Source organism: Equus caballus, chromosome 1, assembly GCF_041296265.1.
Source record: "Equus caballus isolate H_3958 breed thoroughbred chromosome 1, TB-T2T, whole genome shotgun sequence".
NCBI lineage: Eukaryota > Metazoa > Chordata > Mammalia > Perissodactyla > Equidae > Equus > Equus caballus.
In genome coordinates, this window is record NC_091684.1 from 154,453,221 (window position 1) to 154,474,002 (window position 20,782).

The 20,782-nt window shown below is 40.0% G+C and overlaps 1 protein-coding gene across 1 annotated transcript in view; it reads left to right on the forward strand.

Moving 5' to 3' along the window:
• The window catches only part of FBN1 (fibrillin 1), a 227,686-nt gene that overhangs the window by 161,389 nt on the left and 45,515 nt on the right, over positions 1 to 20,782 (forward strand). The window contains exons 33-43 of the mRNA XM_023617896.2: positions 5,565 to 5,687; positions 5,830 to 5,952; positions 7,501 to 7,626; positions 9,414 to 9,536; positions 11,278 to 11,400; positions 11,702 to 11,866; positions 14,356 to 14,424; positions 14,521 to 14,646; positions 15,719 to 15,841; positions 16,497 to 16,655; positions 19,392 to 19,463. Coding sequence (XP_023473664.1) covers positions 5,565 to 5,687; positions 5,830 to 5,952; positions 7,501 to 7,626; positions 9,414 to 9,536; positions 11,278 to 11,400; positions 11,702 to 11,866; positions 14,356 to 14,424; positions 14,521 to 14,646; positions 15,719 to 15,841; positions 16,497 to 16,655; positions 19,392 to 19,463 — 1,332 coding nt within the window. The remainder of the gene's footprint in view (positions 1 to 5,564; positions 5,688 to 5,829; positions 5,953 to 7,500; positions 7,627 to 9,413; positions 9,537 to 11,277; positions 11,401 to 11,701; positions 11,867 to 14,355; positions 14,425 to 14,520; positions 14,647 to 15,718; positions 15,842 to 16,496; positions 16,656 to 19,391; positions 19,464 to 20,782) is intronic.

The window sequence follows — 20,782 nt, forward strand, 5'->3', positions numbered from 1 at the left end:
TGGCACTGTAGGGAGGAAATTCGAGTTTCACGGCCCCTTTGATATCATAGTAGCATGGCATGGGATATTCTCTTGTAAAGGAGTAGAACTCTGGATTTGACTGCTAGTTCTTCCGCTGGTTGGCGAGCTTGAAGAAATCAGCAGGGTGCTCTGTACTTACACAAGTGTTCCCCTTAGGTGAGCAGCCCTGCAGGGATGTGTGAAAGGAGGGGTACATTAGGGAAGGAAGAGAAAGAGGGCCCTGCAAAGACTGCTATTAACAACCAAGGGTATCACATTTGATTGGAAATGACTTACATAAACAGGAATTGGCAGCAAGTTTGGTATACTTAAAAACGAGTTTTTAAAAATCTGAGCCAAAATGTTTTTTCAATCCCATGTAACTAGGGCTCCTTTAGCCTGCTTTTAGTTTAAAACTAGTGTCCTTTACAACTTCGAATATCGTCAGGTTACCTTGGTGATAGTCGTGTTAAAGACAAGTGTTTATAATGTCCCAGGCAACTACTGTAAATAGAGATATGTATCTTGCCTAATGGGATAAGCAAGCCACACAACAAATAACAGTGAAGAACAGATCTGGAGCTATGTTTTGATGACAGACAAAATAAATATATCTACATACGTTTCTACACATATATAATATGTATATACATAATATGTATAATATACATATAGGTGTTTCTTAAATGAGTTTAAAATGTTATATAAATATTTTTATAATTCCTGTAAAGGAATTCCTGTAAAGGAATTAATAAAATATGTATACTATTTCATAGTGAGGCACTTTGTTTCATGAGAACTGAAAAATTGTCCTCTGGGTTCCATTACAGCTTTGTCTAAAAATTTCAGCTCCCTTGTCATTACTGATTGTTTCCATTTTAACAAATAAACATGTTTTTTTTCTCCCAATCACTTTAGCAGTGTTCAGAATCCACCCACTGACTTACATTCCCAGCCCACACAGATGTTAAGGGTTTCTTTTTTCTCCTTAAGCTTTGTCCAAAGCATGGGTATTACTGAGGGGACTATTCGATTTAATGGAGGGAGAATGTACATTTGCTTGAAATCTGTAACACAGCTCTTTTATCCTTGGCTTAAGGGGGCTGGATTACTGCTATTCTGTGGCCTACATAGAAGGCTTCTGCTTCTCATTCTTCATAATTGAAATTAGACAGCAAATGAGAAGAAGAAAAACTAGGTTGCAGCTAGGTGCCATCCTTGGTGGGTCCTGGTTTTCACAAACTAATTTGTAAGAACCTACTTCCCATCATGTGCCCACTCGGTCACTTAGTGAGTAAGGTATACCATTAAAATCAGAATTGTTTTCAGTTAAAATAGCAGGTTAAATAATTCCATTTCTCAAACTATCTGCCTCTTTTCACATGAGAAATGTTGCTGGTAAGTCTTAGTCCATGAGAGAGAATCATATGCTTCAAAACGACCAGCACTCAGTGAGAACGTGCACCCATTTCCTTCCAGCTTCTTATCACTGCTAATTATCCTCTGCTGGCTGTCAGCCTGTGAAAACTCCGTGGGTGTTCATTTCAATAGTCTTGGCTCAAATTGGGATCCAAATTAAGAAATCTAAGTAGCCTTCGTGTTTGGCCACTCCAAGGCCCTCTTCCCCAATGCCCAATCAAGGACATCTCACAGTGTGCCAGCTCTGCAGGAGTAGGGTCCACATGACTGACGCCCAGATGGCCGGCAGGCAGGTGTTTGTGTGGGTGACACAGCCTCTCCCTGTATGACTGTCGGAGGAGGCCAGAGCAGCTCAGAACACAGTCCTTACTCAAATGTCAGACTCAGTGGAACAAACCAAGAACCTGTGCGTGGGGTCTGCTCAGACCACGCCCTTGCCCTTCAAGAGAGCTGTGCAAATAGGACCTTTGAGTCTTTGTGAGGGAGCTTTGGTGAGGTTAAGGAGGTTGCAGTGTCAGCCCTAAATTTGAATTTCTTTGCTTTTCTTGGCTTGTGCTTATTCTTAATCTTAAAAAGGAATTTTCTGTCTGGAGCAAACTTGTGGGGGAAAGAGAACATTTGTACAGAAAGAGATGTTCTTGGCAAACATGTGCTATGTTTCCTTCACATAATTGAAGAGTAGAGTGAATACAGTGTTTTTGTTTGCTTGTTTTCCTTATGGCTCAGTTTCCCCTCCTGTTTGCTTTTATAATGAGGTGCAGTCTTAGGCCCAAGTCTGCCATGGAAACAATTAATGAATAATAGTTGGCACATGCACGCACATGCACACACTCATGCAAAAACCTTTTATTCAGAGATGCTTTTTACACTTTATGACTAAGTCTTTCTAATTCACTTGTTATATACTGAGAGTGTAAAGCATTGAGATGATGACTTCTACAAATAGTCATGAAATGGAGAATTGAATCTTGCCTCCTCAGTTACTCCTGGTATCCCAAAGCCTATGATATGTGGCCTCCTGCAAATATAATTTCTTTTCACCTTGAAAACATTGCATTAAAATATTTTCTTCTATTAGAAATTTATGTTAACATATTATTAATGATAAAAAGGAAGGAGACTCTCCTTTTAAAAAGAAATGGTAGTTTTCCTAATGCAAGATTAAATATGAAACGTAAAAAAATCCATATGAAAATAAAGGTATCTTTGGTCCTTAGAAAATTGGAAAGAAAAGGATGACAGAATTACTAGATTGACAGCCTACGATCATCTCTGAAAATTGTGTGTAGTAGAAAAGGTTCGTGAATATGTCTATAAATCTGTTAATACTCACTGAGGTTTGAAAGCAGGACTTCTAAGCAGGACTTCTAAGCAGGACTTAGAATAAAGTGCTGATGTGGCTAAAGAAATCAGCTTGATTAGGCAGCTGTGGCCCAACGGAAAGTGCGCCAAGCCTTGCACAGGGAAACTGAGTTCCGGGAGGTCCTGGCTCTGCCCCTCATTGAGGGCCCTCGAATGTCCCCATGCCTTTGGGGACCTCTGTTTTCTCCTCTGAGAAAGTGAGGATTAGGAAAGTTGAATTCTAAGTTCTTTCCACTTAGAAATTTCCTTGATTCTATAACATCTTGAAGCTTTAATACTTAGACAATCAAAGCTCGTTGTTTCTACCTAACTCAGAGATCGTGACGAAGAAAGGAGGGAAATTAAGGCAGAACTCTGCAAGAGTGGTGGTTTGTGGCATTAACTCTGAGGGGAGTGATTATCTGAGGAAGAAAGGAGTGTGGATGGCCCTGCTTGGGAGCCGGGGAGGTCAGGCTTACTTCCTTGAATTCTCGTGCCTACTTACCACACTTATCCCTGGACTGGCCTTCCTCCTCATTTCCTTGGAATGTGCTGTGTTCAATTATTCAGTTGTTAAAGCTCGCAGTCATAATTCTCAGGCTACCTGGTATGTGTCTCCCTTGACCTGCCTTAATAACTCAATAGGTCATGTGGCTACCAAGGCTACATTAAAATTGACCTATACAATACGTTGCAATTTTAAGAACATTCTTCCAGGCATGTTTTCATTTTATGATTATTAGTGATATTACAAAATATCTTTGTGGGAAAAGTGTCATTATTTTATTTTGTGTTTGCTCTGGAAGTGACGGAGAAGCCAAGGATCCCAGGACCATTTCAGAGCTTCAGATGGAAATTTGGCAAACAGCATGTTTCCAAACGCTTTCAAATCATTTAATTAGGCTTCTTAAGTAAACGAAAGGGTAAACATAAGTTGCTTGCCCAGTTTCTTTTTTATGATCACTGAAAACTCTTGCAACATTTCATGTGCCAACATTATCCTTATTGAGGTCTTTCATGTTAGACATTGGTTTCCATATAGAGTCATAGTATCCGTATCTATGAGTTCCTGTTCTTAGTTAATGAGAAAGTTGATTATGAGGTTAATGACTATCTTTCAATATACAATGGATTAATTTTCAATATATAATTCATTTTCGATATATAATTCAATTCAATATATAATTGGGAAGTAAGATTCTGGTACCAGCTCCAATTCTGATCACCAACTGGGTGTCTTACAGTTCACTTGGTGATGGTGTCAGATTCCACAGGTTAGGGGCTCAGTCCCACAAGACTGTCCCTACTTCAGATGCCAACCGCAAGTCCAGGTTTGACTTGTGCCTCTGACTGGCTGGCTATACATCAGAAGTTCCCACTACCCCTTCCTTGGGTTTGATTAATTTGCTAGAGTGACTTACAGAATTCAGGAAACCAGTTTACTCATTAGGTTACTGGTTAATTATAAAAGGATATAACTTAGGAACAGCCAAATGGAAGAGAGGCATAGGGCAAGTTATGGGGAAAAGGCACGGAGCCTCTATGCCCTCTGTTAACTCACCATGCTCCTTGAATCCTCACGTGTTCACCAACCTGGGAGCTCTCAGAACCCCATCCTTTTGGGTTTTTATGCAGGTTCCATTACAGGGGCGTGATTGATTGAATCATTGGTCACAGGCAGTTGATTCAGTTTCCAATTCTTCTCCCCTCCCTGGAGATCAGGAGGGTGGGACTGAAAGTTCTAACCCCCTAATCACTTGGTTGGTTCTCCTGGCAACTGGCAACCGGCCCTGCTCCTTGGGTCCAGTCCAAAAGCTACCTCATTAACATAATGAAAGACACCTTTCTCACTCTTGTCACTTGGGAAATTTCAAGAGCTTTAGGAGCTCTACCAGAAATGGGGACAAAGACCAAATACATATTTCTTATAAATCACAATATCACAGGAAACAAAACATATTTCACTTTATACTTTATATTCTTTTTATAACAGTTGTATGTTATAGAATCAATCTTGGCCAAATTTGGAAATGGAATTTTGCAGAATGGAGAATTTTTGAGAATTTGGAGTCTTTTAGTAATGTGACCCTTATCTGGTACTCCTTTTGCTGGAAAATCTCCATTGGATTGATTTGAGTTTTACATGAAATATACAAGAAGGCTTGGGTCTCCAACATGCTAGGACTCTGAGAAGCTAGAGAAAAGATGATTTGCACATTGCTTTAAGGAAAATTCTCTGCAAATGCTTGAATTAGCAATACCTAAAGTAAAAATTTAATAGCAATAAAGCATAATTAAATAACAGTATTTTACATTTAAGAATAAAACATATCTAATATATAGAATATGATTGAAAAAGTTTTCCACTATGCCATCCCCATTGTATTCCTTTGTATGAGACATGAAAACACTGTGCACCATTACTCTACAGTTGGCTTAATAAAAATATTGGGAATTGAAACATATGACCATGAATGTTAATACCATGGAACATTAGGCAACTCACTTTTTAAGGTCTTCAACTAGAAAGAGGTTCATTTTGTTTAGCAGTGACTGGACACCCACTTAAAATAATGGAAAATAATCAAAGTTAAAAATAGCAAAGAGCATCATATTGTTCTTTCTTTATAAATTGAAATTTAAAGCTGTTCAATATATGTAGAGTATACATGTGGGTGCTAAACCCATGTTATACTCTGGGAGGTGTGAAAGCAAGTCACCTTTTGAATATTGCTACGTTATTTAAAAAAACCAAAAAAGACATCTGTGCTAAACTTTTTTTAAACCGCTGGTTATTTTTCCAGACATCAATGAATGTGAAATCGGAGCACACAACTGCGACAGACATGCCGTGTGTACCAACACAGCAGGAAGCTTCAAATGTAGCTGCAGCCCCGGGTGGATTGGAGATGGCATTAAGTGCACTGGTGGGTTGAAAAAGGACAGAAATTGCTTCTCATGAACTACATAGATTATAAATATGAAAATATTAATTCTGTAAAGAAAAATTCTGTTATCAATTTTAAATGTCACACTTTCTTTCCATAATGATGTGACCTTTTCCTTAAGATCTGGACGAATGCTCCAATGGGACCCACATGTGCAGCCAACATGCAGACTGCAAGAACACCATGGGCTCTTACCGCTGCCTCTGTAAGGAAGGATACACGGGTGATGGCTTCACTTGTACAGGTAGGCTCAGGTTGGAAACAACCCTGGAAATGTCAGGCAGAGAAGAAGCTGTCCCACATCTCTCAGACCATCAATTCTTTTCTGAAGGCTGGGTCAATTATAGACAACTTTTGACAGAAAAGATTCGTTATTTGAAACTTTGTCGTCGTGGAATGGAAATTTGGAGCCAGGTCAGTTAAGGAGACCTTAGAAGCTAACTATATATATGTATATAGTTATTAGATATATATATATATATATATTTCACCGTATGTAAGCTGTCATTAGTTTAAAACAAGTCACACTTCCTTTTATAATCCTTAGCCTTTATATTTTTGTGCCTATTTCTCACTGTTGAAGTTTTCTATACTAAACCCGAGAGTGGGCTTGCTGTAGGCAGCTATGTAAAGAAAAGGGATTAGATGTTCTGGGTCAGATCAATAGTATATCTTTTTCTCCCACTGTCCATCATCATTGCCATCCCACATTGGTATAAGCAAGAATTTCCTGTTTTGTAAGGAATTCATTCACTTCTAGTTTTGCAATATATTAATGACATTTTCTTCTCAGTTCTAACTAATAATCATAGAATTAACATGAACTGCTACACATATTTAATATATGTGATTGGAAACATGATTGTATAAATAAATGATACATATACTTACATGAACTTGTATGCACAGACAGCACTTTTTATATTAGGACTTAAGTAATTTTTTTTAACTCACTGAAAGTTTTATCGTATTTGAAATTGTTCTTGCATTACCCTGTGAAGTTTTGTCATCATAAACCTCCCATCACTTTTTAGAAAATATTGGAAGTTTCATGTATTAGGCATATATGGTTCATGTGTTTGATGTTTAATGCCCGTGATTAACAAACTTGGTAGAGATTAAGCAGACAGGGATTTTATTTATTTTTTTTGAGGAAGATTGGCCCTGAGCTAACACCCACTGCCAACCCTCCTCTTTTAAGCTGAGGAAGATTGGCGCTGTGCCAACATGCGTGCCCATCTTACTCTACTTTATTTGTGGGATGCCGCCACAGCATGGCTTGTTAAGCAGCCTGTAGGTCTGCACCTGGGATCCAAACCAGCGAACCCCAGGCTGCCAAAGCAGAATGCACGAACTTAACTGCTATGCCACGGGGCTGGCCCCTAGGATTTTTATTTTAGTCTTCTCTGTAGTTTCTGTTCTGGTTCTTTTGCTGCCCATCTGAGGTGAGCCTGAAACTTGAGAAATAGGCACAACCCTGGCATGTAATTTCCTGTCATGAATGTGTCCACACCTGGATGACACTGCTTGAAAAAGCCTTAGTTTGAGTGATTCGTTTAGCCTCTTCATTTTACATCACTGGGGATAATTTAGCACTCAGGATTCTGCAGCCTCCTATTCACTGAATATTCAGTATGAGAATTCAAAACAGAAAAATGAGTTTAAATGTGTCACATAGAAATTATGACGAAACACCACTACCTTCAGGAAATTGACAATTATAAAAATTGTCGGACCTGAGGAAACGGAAAGCTCCTGTGGAAGAGTAACTTGTGTTTCTTTCTGGCTGTAGATCTTGATGAGTGCTCCGAGAATCTGAATCTGTGTGGCAACGGCCAGTGCCTAAATGCCCCGGGAGGATACCGCTGTGAATGCGACATGGGCTTTGTGCCCAGTGCTGACGGGAAAGCCTGTGAAGGTAACTGATGGCGAAGCTGCCGGGGGCCTTGCAGGGCCTGATGAGGTTAGGTTATTTAAACATTCCCGATGGGTTTTTTCTTTTTACTGAGGTGTGTTTTGGCTTCACATCTAACCTGGTCAGTGCAGTTTGTGGAGGCATTAGGTCTCCAGCTGGACCATTTCTCTTCATGCAGAGAAAACCTCAGCTCTCTGCCCATAAGCTGCACATGCCCCCTTGGCCAGATGGTCAGCAAGAGGACACCCGTTGGTCGTAGGAGAGAGAGGATAACCGAGTGTGGTTAACTCAGTGTAACCTATTTATGGCTATTGCTGGGGGAAAGAACTCAAAATGCTGGTCCCCTGATCATGTCCTATTGAAGGATTCTCTTTAAATACGGAAACACAGTTTTTAAGCCCTGCTATGGTTTGGTTTCTAGAAATAAAGGCTTGAAAATAATGGCAGGCCAAATAGCCTTTTCCATATATAGAATAATGTTCTGGGTATGCCTCACGTGGTCTCCAGATATCTAGTATACACCAACATGGAACATGCAAATCCATTCAGTAGAGGACGCTTTGGGATAATGCCATGCATCATGATGTCTCTCAGCACAAGACTGTCTTGCTGAGAAGCATTGGTCAGATAGGAAGTGTCCTGGGAGCCTGTTGGCTAAGGATGGATCCCACTAGGAAACACAAGATTCTTCTCTTTACCCACACTTGTCAAATGTAAGCACATTATCCCTCATCGAGGAGAATTAGTGGCTACAGTGAACTAAAATGATTTCAGCAGAAATAAACAAATGATAGCGAATGACAGTAGAAATTTAAACAAGACCCTGATTAATGTCTTAACTAATAGTCGTTGCTTGCTAATAGGGCATTAACTCAAAACCAGTCTTTAACTGTGACATGTATATTAATTCCCTCATGTAGTTCTATGTAAATACGTTTCTTTGTTGTGGAACCATTGGGTGTTCTTTATACAGTTTACATTAAATATGCAGACTTTGATATAAAATTCCTCTGAGTCAAGAAACCAGATTATGCTCTTGATCCTGTGCCTAATGCCTTGTTTACTTTTGTTGCTCTGAACATCCAAGGAAAACAGGTACTGTGCCACCTCCAGTAACATAAATAGTCACAGTGAAAGTGTTGCTTCTCTTAATGCTTTAAGGGAAGGTTTTGTTTATTTGTTTGTTCTTAATATAAATCATCGCTGGCAGAGTGGTCATGGCTATTTAAAGCCAGTCTCAAGGCTTGAAATGTGCCCGCGTGTCAGTTGCAGGAGCAGAAAGTTAACGTGAGGCAGGGACAGAGACCTGGAAGAAGTGTCTGCAGTTTTTACATCTTCATCAACAACAGCAAACACACACGGTAGAACCAGGGATAGAGGGAATTATAAAACTGCTCGTAACAGTTACCACAAAGCCTTTGTGATTCTTAAAATTTTAACCCACAACTGCAATACTGACTCTATAGATAAGAACAGCCAGAGAATTTAGATACGGTGGCTTGTTTGGCTCTTACTTTACAAAAGCGATGTGGGCTTGTGTGAAGCACCATAAATGAGATACATATATATAAAATGCTTAGCCCACTGCTCGGCATGTGTTAGGCAGTGAGAAAAAGCAAGTTTTCACCTAAGAGAAACTTAACATGGCAAATCATCTAAAAGTCTATAGAAGCGTCTAGATTGATGTCAGATATTCTTCACGTCCTAATAACTTCACTTGCCTAATTACGTTAGGCAGTTTCTTTGCAAAAAATAAATTTAATTTCTCCCCTTGTTTATTCCTTCCCAAGATATCGATGAGTGCTCCCTTCCAAACATCTGTGTTTTTGGAACTTGCCACAACCTTCCCGGCCTATTCCGCTGTGAATGTGAGATAGGCTATGAACTGGACAGAAGTGGCGGGAACTGCACAGGTAAGGCGTCCATTTGCATCAAAATCTGCTCCCAGGTATTCCTGGGGACCACCCAGGGATATTCACAGAGTCACAAAAGAAAAGCAGAGATGAAGTATTAGGAATCACAAAATAAATTTCCTCAGACCAGGAACTGATTCGGTGTGAGGATACAGAGGAAACAATTGAAGACAGTTGAAGGAGCAGAGTTCATAGCCTTAGATTCAAGCTATGTCTACAGAATAATGTTCCAGGGGGCTCCAGCTATAAGGCTTCCCAGCCATTCCTTTTCTCCTTGGGTACATTTTCAGAGAGTTTCCTTTTGAAGACCATGCCTTGGGATCATGGGTTTTCTCTCTGTACTTCTCCATTTCAATACCCACTCTTTCCCACCCTTGGCCTACCAGTGGTCACCAGAGAACATGGTATGTAGAACTCAGCTACTCATTTCTAGTGTGTAGATCATTTTCTTGTAGTGCAAGGGACTCTCTGAAAACATAAGATAAAAAATTAGAAAAGCTATAGGCGCTTGGTAGACCATCGCTGTGCTCCCTTTGAGATCGAGTTAAGACTCTGAAAGCCTTTTGAAGTTCTCCATCCTAGTCCACCCTTCCATTCAAGGAAACTGAGGAAACAAGTTCCATTCTGTTTGGGTTCAGGATTTCAGGAAAAAAGTGATTTTTCCAGCCACCTAAACCAGCCATGTCTCTGCGGCTCTCCAGATTATAATGACCACCACCACATCCCCGAAATTGCTCTGGATAGGGTATTCGTCCCCAGGCACAGTCTCTTTGTTTTTCTAAAAACTATTATGACACCATGCCAGGCCTCTAGCATATCTCGGGAAGTTACCTCTCCATGGTTCATATCCCCTCCTCAGTGCCCCAAATCACCATCAGCATCATTCCATCTAACTTCGTTTCTGTTAGTCTGCCCTGTCCCTCCAAGTTCACATACAATTTGAGCAAAAGAATTTTCTGCAATGAAACCTACAGGAGGGCTACCAGGTCCAAGGGGGAGAACCAGAGGAGAAGGTATCATCCTCATTCTCCAGTCTCCTCTCTGAATCAGTTTGTCTGTTCTTGAGTATTTCATGAGTATTCAAAACAGGCAAAAGGATTGTACAGGGTTAGAATTCACCAAAACCCATGTGCTGAATATCTGGAATTCTGTACATAGCTTTAGAATAGAAACTGAAAGGGAAATATTCAATCCAGCATCAGGGATGGGAGAGAGACTCTTAGTGAGCTTGAAGAAACATGCTAAGCTTAGTGCACGTGTCTGTGCTTGCACTTGGCTGCATCGAGGCAGCACGCCCAGTGGGGGAAGCAGCAGAAGTTGCCTGCTCCTGAGGGTTCCCTGGGACATCTTGCTCTAATTTGATGAAATAACAAGCCACACATATTAAATATATTTTCTTAAAACCTGTGTCTGAATTTTTGGTTGACCGAGGTCACAGTAGTGTTTTGCTTTCAGTTACCTTGACTGGAATATTTTTCCTAGTTCCAAAGTTATATTTTCTTCTGATGACAAATTTGAATGCTAAATGTGTTCCAGGGGAAAAAGACCAAAGACTATGACATATTTCCTTCCTGAGGGGTTTTATTTCAGAAGTGGAAGACTGTGTTTCTAAGTGTAGTTATAACTAGTAACTCTTAAGAATTCTTGTTGGGAGCCCTAGATTCGGTGCTACTGTTTTATGGGTGATGTCTGCCCCACATCGGCTTGGGTGATAATTCTGCCCCTTGCTGTTTGGTTTTAGATGTTAATGAATGTCTGGATCCAACCACATGCATCAGCGGGAACTGTGTCAACACTCCAGGCAGCTATACCTGTGATTGTCCACCCGATTTTGAGCTGAATCCAACTCGAGTAGGCTGTGTTGGTAAGATCTTAAAAACTTATCAGAGAAGCATACTGTTTGTTAGTTTAAAGCAGCATTGAACATTCCATTCTCAAATTTTAAAAAAGTAATAATTTGAAAATTTAAACATTTCCTAAATCTGGTTTATACTTTCAGGTACCCTTTCTATAGATAAATTCCCAGGATGTATGTTTGGGCACTTTTTATTTTCTTAGTAAGAGTAAATTCTGGTTTTGAAACAGTTTCTGAAATGGATTTGAATTTTCAACCCTCACGTAGAAAGAATCTGCCTGACACTTTTTTGTTTGTATATGGTAAATAGATACCCGCTCTGGAAATTGCTATTTGGATGTTCGACCTCGGGGAGACAATGGAGATACAGCCTGTAGCAATGAAATTGGAGTTGGTGTTTCCAAGGCTTCCTGCTGTTGTTCTCTGGGTAAAGCCTGGGGTACTCCTTGTGAGCTGTGCCCTCCTGTGAACACATGTAAGTGGACATCCTCCTACTTATTGTCTCAGGCCAATTCTCCTTTCTAGATCCACAGAACAGAAGCCACAGAGGGAGGGAGCTGCCACTATTCTCTACTCTTCAATCAGAGAAGGGAGATCAATCCTTTCAGCCCTGTTGAGGGACCCTACTCCCAATTTGGGAGCCAGAAAGAGTCACCAGTTGGCTTGCACTGAAAATCCAGGTGGGGCAGGTGACATCTCGCTTCCATCTGAGTGAAAAGCAGATCGCATGATTTTAAAGACTTTCCAGGCTGGGTTACTTATATTGCTTACCTTCCAAGGACACAGTGATTGATCTCTCTTCTTGCCATCTACTGACTAGCTTCAGAAGCTTTAGGACAGACTTGAGTGTCCCTGGGTGAAAGAGAAGCAATTAATTAAGCAAATGTAAGATGGAAGCTTATTCCATTCCTTTGGTATGACTTGAAAGAAAGCTCTAGAATATGACAGTAAGGACATAAATAAGTCTTCTTGAAAGATAAAAGACATGTAATGCATACAGAAGTCAAATTATAATGATGTACACCTGAAATCTATATAATGTTATAAACCAATGTTACCTCAATTAAAATAATAAATAAATAAAAGTCTTCCCAGTTTTCTAAGTGGGCCCTGTATTATGATTCAGAGTCAGATGTAGCTTCCTTGGCAAAGGTCAGTGGCTGCTGCTTATAGGGTTTATTGGGATCGGTATTGATTCTTTCCTTGCTGAAGGGTTATTTATTCACTTTTTTCCAAAAGTGTTTGTTGAGTACCTAGAGTATATGTTTTAGGTGTGCAAAGATGAATTGGACTAGATCCTGCCCTACAAAAATGTACAGTCTAGCAAAATCTGACCCAAACATAAAAGCTATAATTCAATGTTGGCCTCCATAAAGGAAAAAAGAAGAGCAGACACAGTGCCATGAATGAGAGAAACAGCACACCTGGTTCCAGTTAGGACTCTGTCGCTTACCACCTAACTTTGGGCAAGTTACTTAGCAATCCTGAATTTCTTCATTCACAAAATGCCTCATAGGATTAAATGAAATCACTTGCGTAAAGCTCTCAGCACAGGGATGGATACTGAGCAGGCACCTCCTTCCCTCTTCTCTTCAGAGAGAAAAGTCAGTTCTGATTGGCAGAGGGTAGTGATGACTTTGTGCATTTTTCAGTTGGGCCTTGAAGGAAGGGTGTGACATGAAAGAGGAGACTTAAAAAGAGTGGATGTTTACGGAAAGAGGAGGAGAGTAAAAGTCAAAGAGGAGGCTAATTCATTTCATTGATGTTGAAAGAAGCAAACCAAGATGTTTAAGTGGGGGAGTCCGCTCTATTCATTAAGAATGATTAGCAAAGCAATAGAAGTCCACCCTACCCCACACTGGATCAGAGCTAAAACTGGAATATATACATATATACATTCATATATACATTTGTGTATATATACGTAGAGTTTCATAAATCTAGGAGAGGGATTATCAGATGTAGGAAGACCATGATCATTATGAAAGAACTGATTCTTATAGATGCTCACCACGATGATACAGCAGATTAGGGTCATTCTTATTCGCATGTTCCTATATGCATCACACTGCTGGTGTATGGCACTAAAATAAGTGTTTCTGAATGAAATGCTTGACTAACAGAATTAATGAGGGGAATCAAAGGAACCCTGAAAAGTTGGTTTTGGAAGCCAGGGGTATCAGTATTGCCACTGGCAGAAAAGAGGGGCAAGAAAGATCTCTAATCATTAAGGAGAGGAGTAAGATGCAAATGAAGAAAGAACAGCTTTTCCTAAGACTGTTTGGAAAGGGATTCGGAGACAGGCTGATTAATATTATTCAGAGAAGCTGTAATTCGCAGGAAGTAAAGCTGAACAAAACATAAAAATGGAGGAGTTCGTTAAAAAATAAAAAGGGAAAGAAAAATCTTTAAAAAGAAATAATGATGGAGGGGCTGGCCCGGTGGTGCAGAGGTTAAGTTCACACGTTCCACTTCTCGGCGGCCCAGGGTTCACCAGTTCGGATCCCGGGTGCACACATGACACCCCTTGGCACGCCATGCTGTGGTAGGCGTCCCGCGTATAAAGTAGAAGATGGGCACAGATGTTAGCTCAGGGCCAGGCTTCCTCAGCAAAAAGTGGAGGACTGGCAGTAGTTAGCTCAGGGCTAATCTTTCTCAAAAAAAAGAAAGAATGAGTGAATGATGGAGATAGAGAATAAAATAGTTCACAAGAACATAGGCCAGGAGAGTAGGTGGAGGGTTCAAAGACCAAGGACAGTGGCCTTACATTTGGTACACAGAGTAAAAGCCGTTTGGAAATGACAAGTATACACAGAGATTAACTCACTTCAGATGGGTGGGGTAACCGCTAAAGATTCCTGAAAATGAATATTTTCGGTTGTATATGTTAGTATTTCTCTTGAGGATACTATTTCTAAAAGTTTTAGATTCAAAAGAACTCAATTTGATTTTTTGTTTCAATAGCCGAGTACAAAATTCTCTGCCCTGGAGGAGAAGGTTTCCGACCCAACCCCATCACTGTTATCTTGGAAGGTAATTCTGTTTCCTTTATCTTAAAGTGTGTAGATTTTGAACTTCTTTGGGTTTATTTACAGTGCTGAAGGAATGCTCTTGTTTTCACTTTGATAGATATTGACGAGTGCCAGGAGCTTCCAGGGCTGTGCCAAGGCGGGAAATGTATCAACACCTTTGGTAGTTTCCAGTGCCGTTGTCCAACGGGTTACTACCTGAATGAAGATACCCGAGTGTGTGATGGTAAATGATCCTTAGAGGGTGACAAGTCCTTTCAAATATTGAGAACTGACCTCAAAAACAAGCATACAGTTACCAGGAAAACTGAAATTTAGCCATGTAGCACAGTGGTCTAAATATGAACATAGCCAGGTGAATATGGCACACATGTGACAACTTGAACTAATGTTATTGACATAATGTCATTGTCATAATGCCAAGATGCCCTAAATCTTCCTCTTTTCCTGAGGGAAATAGAGTATGGTTATCTTGGGCCATAGTCCCATTTATGCCTACAAAGAGTTTTCCATGCTCTTCAGAAAAGCCGTTTGTATTGAAGTAGCACAGGTCTCATTTCAGTGACTTCTATGTTCTGAGCACTTCTGGGCTCCTCTTCTTCCTGTCTTTCACCACTTATCATCTGCACTAATGCATTTAAATGAGCTTCTCTTAAAGGTAGGCTCTTTGGTTTCATGATGTAAGTGATGACCCCTGTTCATCCTGTGTTACTGGAAAAATGGAGAATACTGACCACTTTTAGCTTTCAGAGCACTTGGACCATAGGTCAGGGTGGGAGAGATGGTTTTCATCTACATACAGGAGTCACACGACTGATTAGGGAAGAGACCTCCTTGCATCCTGAGGACAAATATTCCTCTGGCTTTCCAAAAGGCTTATTAGGTGACCTCAACAATGGCAACCTCATCGTTGTTGATGTTGATGGCTTCAGGGTATATCATCTCCTTCCACAGATTTTGTGAACATGTGACATACACAGCTGTCTTTCTGAAGAATATTTGAGAATTATAACTTCTCCACATTTCCATCTCTGCATGCCTTGAGGGTGTTATGGAGTCATTTACTAGGAACTCATATCAGAAGGCAACACTTTTCTAAAACCTCCTGTTCTGAAAGTGCACACATTAGCACAGATAAAGGACACTGATAAACTAAACATGGATTTCTCTTATCCAGATTTCAGAGATCCCTGTGGATTTTCTCCTCCATTGTCAACATTTATCTTGACACTGAGGACCAGGCCATTCCAAAGAGTGAAATTTCCATATTCACCCACCACTTTCTCTTTGGATTATAGATGTGAATGAATGTGAAACTCCCGGAATCTGTGGTCCAGGGACGTGTTACAACACTGTTGGCAACTACACCTGTATTTGCCCTCCAGACTACATGCAAGTGAATGGGGGGAATAACTGCATGGGTAAGTCCAAGCTTTTCTTAATAATGCTTGTTTGGTCGTCATCTGCAAAGAGAGAAAGAGGTTATAGGTCCAGCAGTTAGTCCCTAGTGTTCTGTTACTCATCAGACCCAGTGCTGCCATCCTTTCACTGCATTTGTGGGAGCCTCCTCCCCTGTAAACCATAAGCTTGGCGTTTTTCACCACGTCATGTGGGTGGTTGGGAGTTTTCTTTAAAATGTAATATTGGAAAATCCCAAACAACGGTTTAATAGTACTTCTTTTGTTTGACTTTGGGTGTATCTTTATACAATTATATTTACAGCACTGACCTACAGTATTAAAGCATCATGAGTGGGAAATGAGAAAATTACTGCCAAATAGCAGTGGAGAACTGTTACTAGGAGACTGGGTGGAGAGTCGTGTAAAGTTTATTAATGCTACAACTACAGAATGACTTAGTTCTGTGGCACAAAATACCAGGAATACATTTCTCAAAGTCTTTTATCTTGTAGCAGCATAGGTAGATGGAAAGTTATGTAAGAGCAGGTTTCCCTGCCCTTATCAAAGTCAAGTTACAATACAATTCAAAAGAAATTCGCTTCTTGACTATCCCTTTAGAAATCTGTCCTGATTTCCCTATGGCATCACCAATCCCTTTCTTCCTCTTTTCTTCTAGATATGAGAAGAAGTTTGTGCTACAGAAACTATTACGCTGATAACCAGACCTGTGATGGCGAACTCTTATTCAATATGACCAAGAAGATGTGCTGTTGTTCCTACAACATTGGCCGAGCCTGGAATAAGCCCTGTGAACAGTGTCCCATCCCAAGCACAGGTGAATTTTAGTTTCACCATTACCAAAAATATAGGTCGATAAATTACCCATGACTTGTTGGGGAAGTGAGTCTCAGCAAGGGAAGAAAAGGGTGCATTATTTGTCTTCATAAGAAAAAATGAGCTCACAAAGGCAAAGATTTAAATTCACAGTTCATCCTGGTCCTTCCAGCTGAAAATTGAGTCACAGATTATGCTTTCTATTTTATACACTAGTTCATTCACCAGACTTAGAGACTCAGCATATCACAAAAATATAAACATTGTTATCATTGTTACAGAGTTCACCATGTAACTAAAAGACTGGAAACTTTAGGCAAAGCAATATGACAAATAAGTGAACTATGTTCCTATTATTTTTACTTATTTATAACTAGCCTTGTTCCAAAAACAATTGAAGGCAGCCCACAAAGATTCAAATGTAAAATAAGAAGGCCTAAGGCAAATGCAAACAAGGGTAAGCAACTTGGAGCAAGGAGTGAGGCTAACACACAAAACCCAAGCTGGGGATTCCTGCACACTGGCCAGAGATGAGCAATAACTTTGGCTCTCGACTTTCTAGCAGCTCGCATAAAGAGAGAGACACAATCCAGTCTCAGTCTCAGTGACCATACTGCAAACTCAACACTAAAGGAAAGTACAATCTTCTTGGTAATGGGACCTGAGAGAAGTTTCTTCTTATATCCTCATAGAGAAAAATCTATATAATGTTACTTATTTTAAAAAAAAGGTCTAGCTTACATCCTTGGAGTAAATAAAGTGAAGACTTTGGTGCACTGTTCTTGTAGCTTACAGTGGATAATGTATATCATGTATATCGTGATGACGTCACTTACTAAGGCTATTAATTTAGATTGAATGCACTATCATGCATGTATTGACTAGAGTATTCTGTAGTGTCTACTCCATTCCCCACCATGATCTGTAATATATTAAATCTATATTGTCTGGTGCTACCTGACAACTCACAAACAGAAGATTCCTTTTTTAGTGAAATATACCATTTCATCCATTGTTTACTCTAAAAATAATGTAATAACCATCACTTAGAATTATGAATTATCTCCATTCTGCAAGATGTCTCAAGACCAGGGGGTGGCAAACTATAGTCCATGGGCCAAATCCAGCTCACCATCTATTTTTGTATTGCCCTCAAGCTCAGAATGATTTTTGCATTTTTAAATGGTTGCAAAAAGGAAAAAGAATAATGTCATGACCTGAAAATTATATGAACCTCACATTTTGGTGCCTGTAAATAAAATTTTATTAGAATACAGGCACTAATTTATTTACATATTGCCCATGGCTGCTTTTATGAGATGGTTGAGTAGTTTTAATAGAGACTGCACAGCCTGCGAAACCTAAAATATTTACTCTTTAGTCCTTTAAGAAAAAATTTGCTGGCCCCTGATCTTGACTGATGCTCTTCAAATCTTTTAATCATACATACCTATCAGCAGAAAACCTGGGGGTTACATACACTTGGTGTATGCATTTACATGTAAAAGTATATGTGTATATGTCTTTATATTTGTTTTCAGTTATATTGAAAAGTGCATTTATTATTTTCATGAACACTTCTATTATAAAATATACACAAAATTAATTTGAAGGAATTTTACACAGATAGATAGAAGTCCTAGTATTTTCTTTTTTAGCTTATGAATCATTGTATCTTCCCCTGGAGACCACTTTAGAGACCCCTGATAAAGACTGTCATTTACTTTCAGAAATGTCTGTCTGAGTTTTAAGCATTTGCATACTCCTAATATAAAATGCAAGATTTGTTCTTCATGTTGAATATTGGCCAAATCCAGTCATGGCTTTTCATTAGCTATGCAATCTGCACACATGTTAGGAGTCCCTGAAATTTGCCTGGATGACAGTGTTAGCTGGCACGACAATTGTTTGAAGTGGACACTCTAGATTAAGAAAATAAAGCACTAGGAAAAGAACATGCTACCTTTTGGTTAAAATACTTCTAGAAAACTTTTACTAATTTTCACTGGGTTTGACCAATAAGGCAATGGCCATTTTGAACTTAAACTGATACCATGCCATATAAGTTACATTCGTGATCTGGAATTACAGAATCTCAGAGTTAGAAGGGACCACAGATGACATTTAGTTCATCCTTTATTATCAACTTTGATAAATTCAGGTGAGAGAGAGAAAGATAGAAGTTCTAGAGAACAAGAGAGCTAGCTGCACCAAAAGAAATCCAGCTCCAAAAATTGAAGTCATGACTTAAATTGGTTGTTTGACCCGAATTAGTCATTAATAGACCTGATGTCAAGAACTTGGCTGGATTTGCTATGGTCTCCCCCAGTGTGCTGAGGAAATGGCTTTTGTAAGCATTCCTCAAATCCTAGATCCCTTAATGCAGAGTTGGAAAGAGGCACTCTTGTCTGTCCCTGGGTTCAGAGCTGAATGACATCCTTGTAGAAACCCAAATTCCTACAGGCAAGCTCATACAAAAGAGTGGCATAGGATGTGGAGATCTTTGCTTCTCCCTCATTGTTACATCAACATGAGGTCGCTTTCCCTCAGGGTTTGTCTTAAGGACAAGGTTGCAACATCTGTAGGAATTTTCAGATTTGTTTTTTGTTTTGAATTCTTCAAAATACAGATAAATACCTTTCAAGAATGTTTACAAGTAATGTCTTTCAGCCTACTCATTGCTCTTTGGTGCCACTGTTCCCACTTCCCTCACCCCACCTTCGTGTAATCACTGCAGATGAATTTGCTACACTGTGTGGAAGTCAAAGGCCAGGCTTCGTCATTGACATTTACACCGGCTTGCCTGTTGGTGAGTTATGATGCCATGTTGGAACTTTCTGGTTGCCTTTGTGTTAAGGGAGTACACACCGTGATTTTCTCGCTTTGCTTTTTTTTTCTTAGAAGGACAAATCGTTAAACAATGCCATTTAGCTTTATTGAAACACTGATTCTCAGTTTGAAACACAGTGTGCAAACACCCTGTGTAGCTCCACCTAACTGGCAGCAGCATTTCTTGCTCATGATTAAGGGGACTGGAAAGCTTTTCACAAAATTACAATCAAGCTTAGTTGAACCAACCCTAGGCATCAACAAAGAGAGAAATTCTGGGAGTAGGGCCAGTTGACATTTGATTTGACTATAATTCCCAGTCCTTCCTTCTGACTAAGACATGAGTTTAATATGACTTTTCATACCAATCCTTATGTGTAGGTTGTGCACATAAAACCGTTTTGGGGGATCAGTTTTATCTCACATGGAATCTCCTCAGGTCATCTGCTTTGGGAATTTCAGTTGTGGAATAAAAAAAAAATCTTTCCAATCTGAGGCCCCGTCTGGTAACTGGAGCAGAGACCACTACAGTACTAGAGATGCTTGTGCAAGTTTCAGAAGTATTGCACAGCATTCAGCCAACGGAGGCAATGCCTTTGTGGTTTAAAACCAAATAACATAAAAGTAGATGGAAAGTGATTGCATTCTCAGAGTTTTTCCCTAGCGTGATTTATATGCATCCTTAGATGCCCCTCTTAAGTCTGAGCGATTGTGTCTAGTAGCAAACATCACCACTTGCTTTGTTCCACCTTATTCCTAATAAGTAAACTGAAATCCACATCAGCCTTTCCAATGACCTTGTTTAAGAAAACAAGGGTCTGGTCCAGCAATCAGCCTGGCTCGCTTAGTGCCAAATCCATATGGCTCCGCAGTCTAGTCAACGTCCAAAGAAACTTCATGGTTTGGAAAGAAAAACTGCTAAATGACATTGGCATGAAACACCTGGCCCTCGCTGCTTTGTTTTTCCCCTTCCCAAAACAGATCTTTTAATCTCCCCAGAATCTCTGATCCGAAGATAAGTGGTCTTTAGTGGTAATGATTCTCCATGGACATACCAGGCGTGTACCCCAGCAAGGCCTGCCCTCCAAGGTTGGCAGCAGGCAAAGACTTGAAACAGCATTAACATCGTCTGCTAGTAGAGCTGGAAAGGCCTCAGACATCATCTAGGCCAAAATGCCTTGCTTTACGGTTGAGGGGACAGAGGCCCAGAGAGGGGAAGGGACTTAGCCGAGGTCACCAGCTAATTAATAACAGAGCTGGGACCAGAATCCAGTCCTGACTCACAGCTTGCTTTGCCTC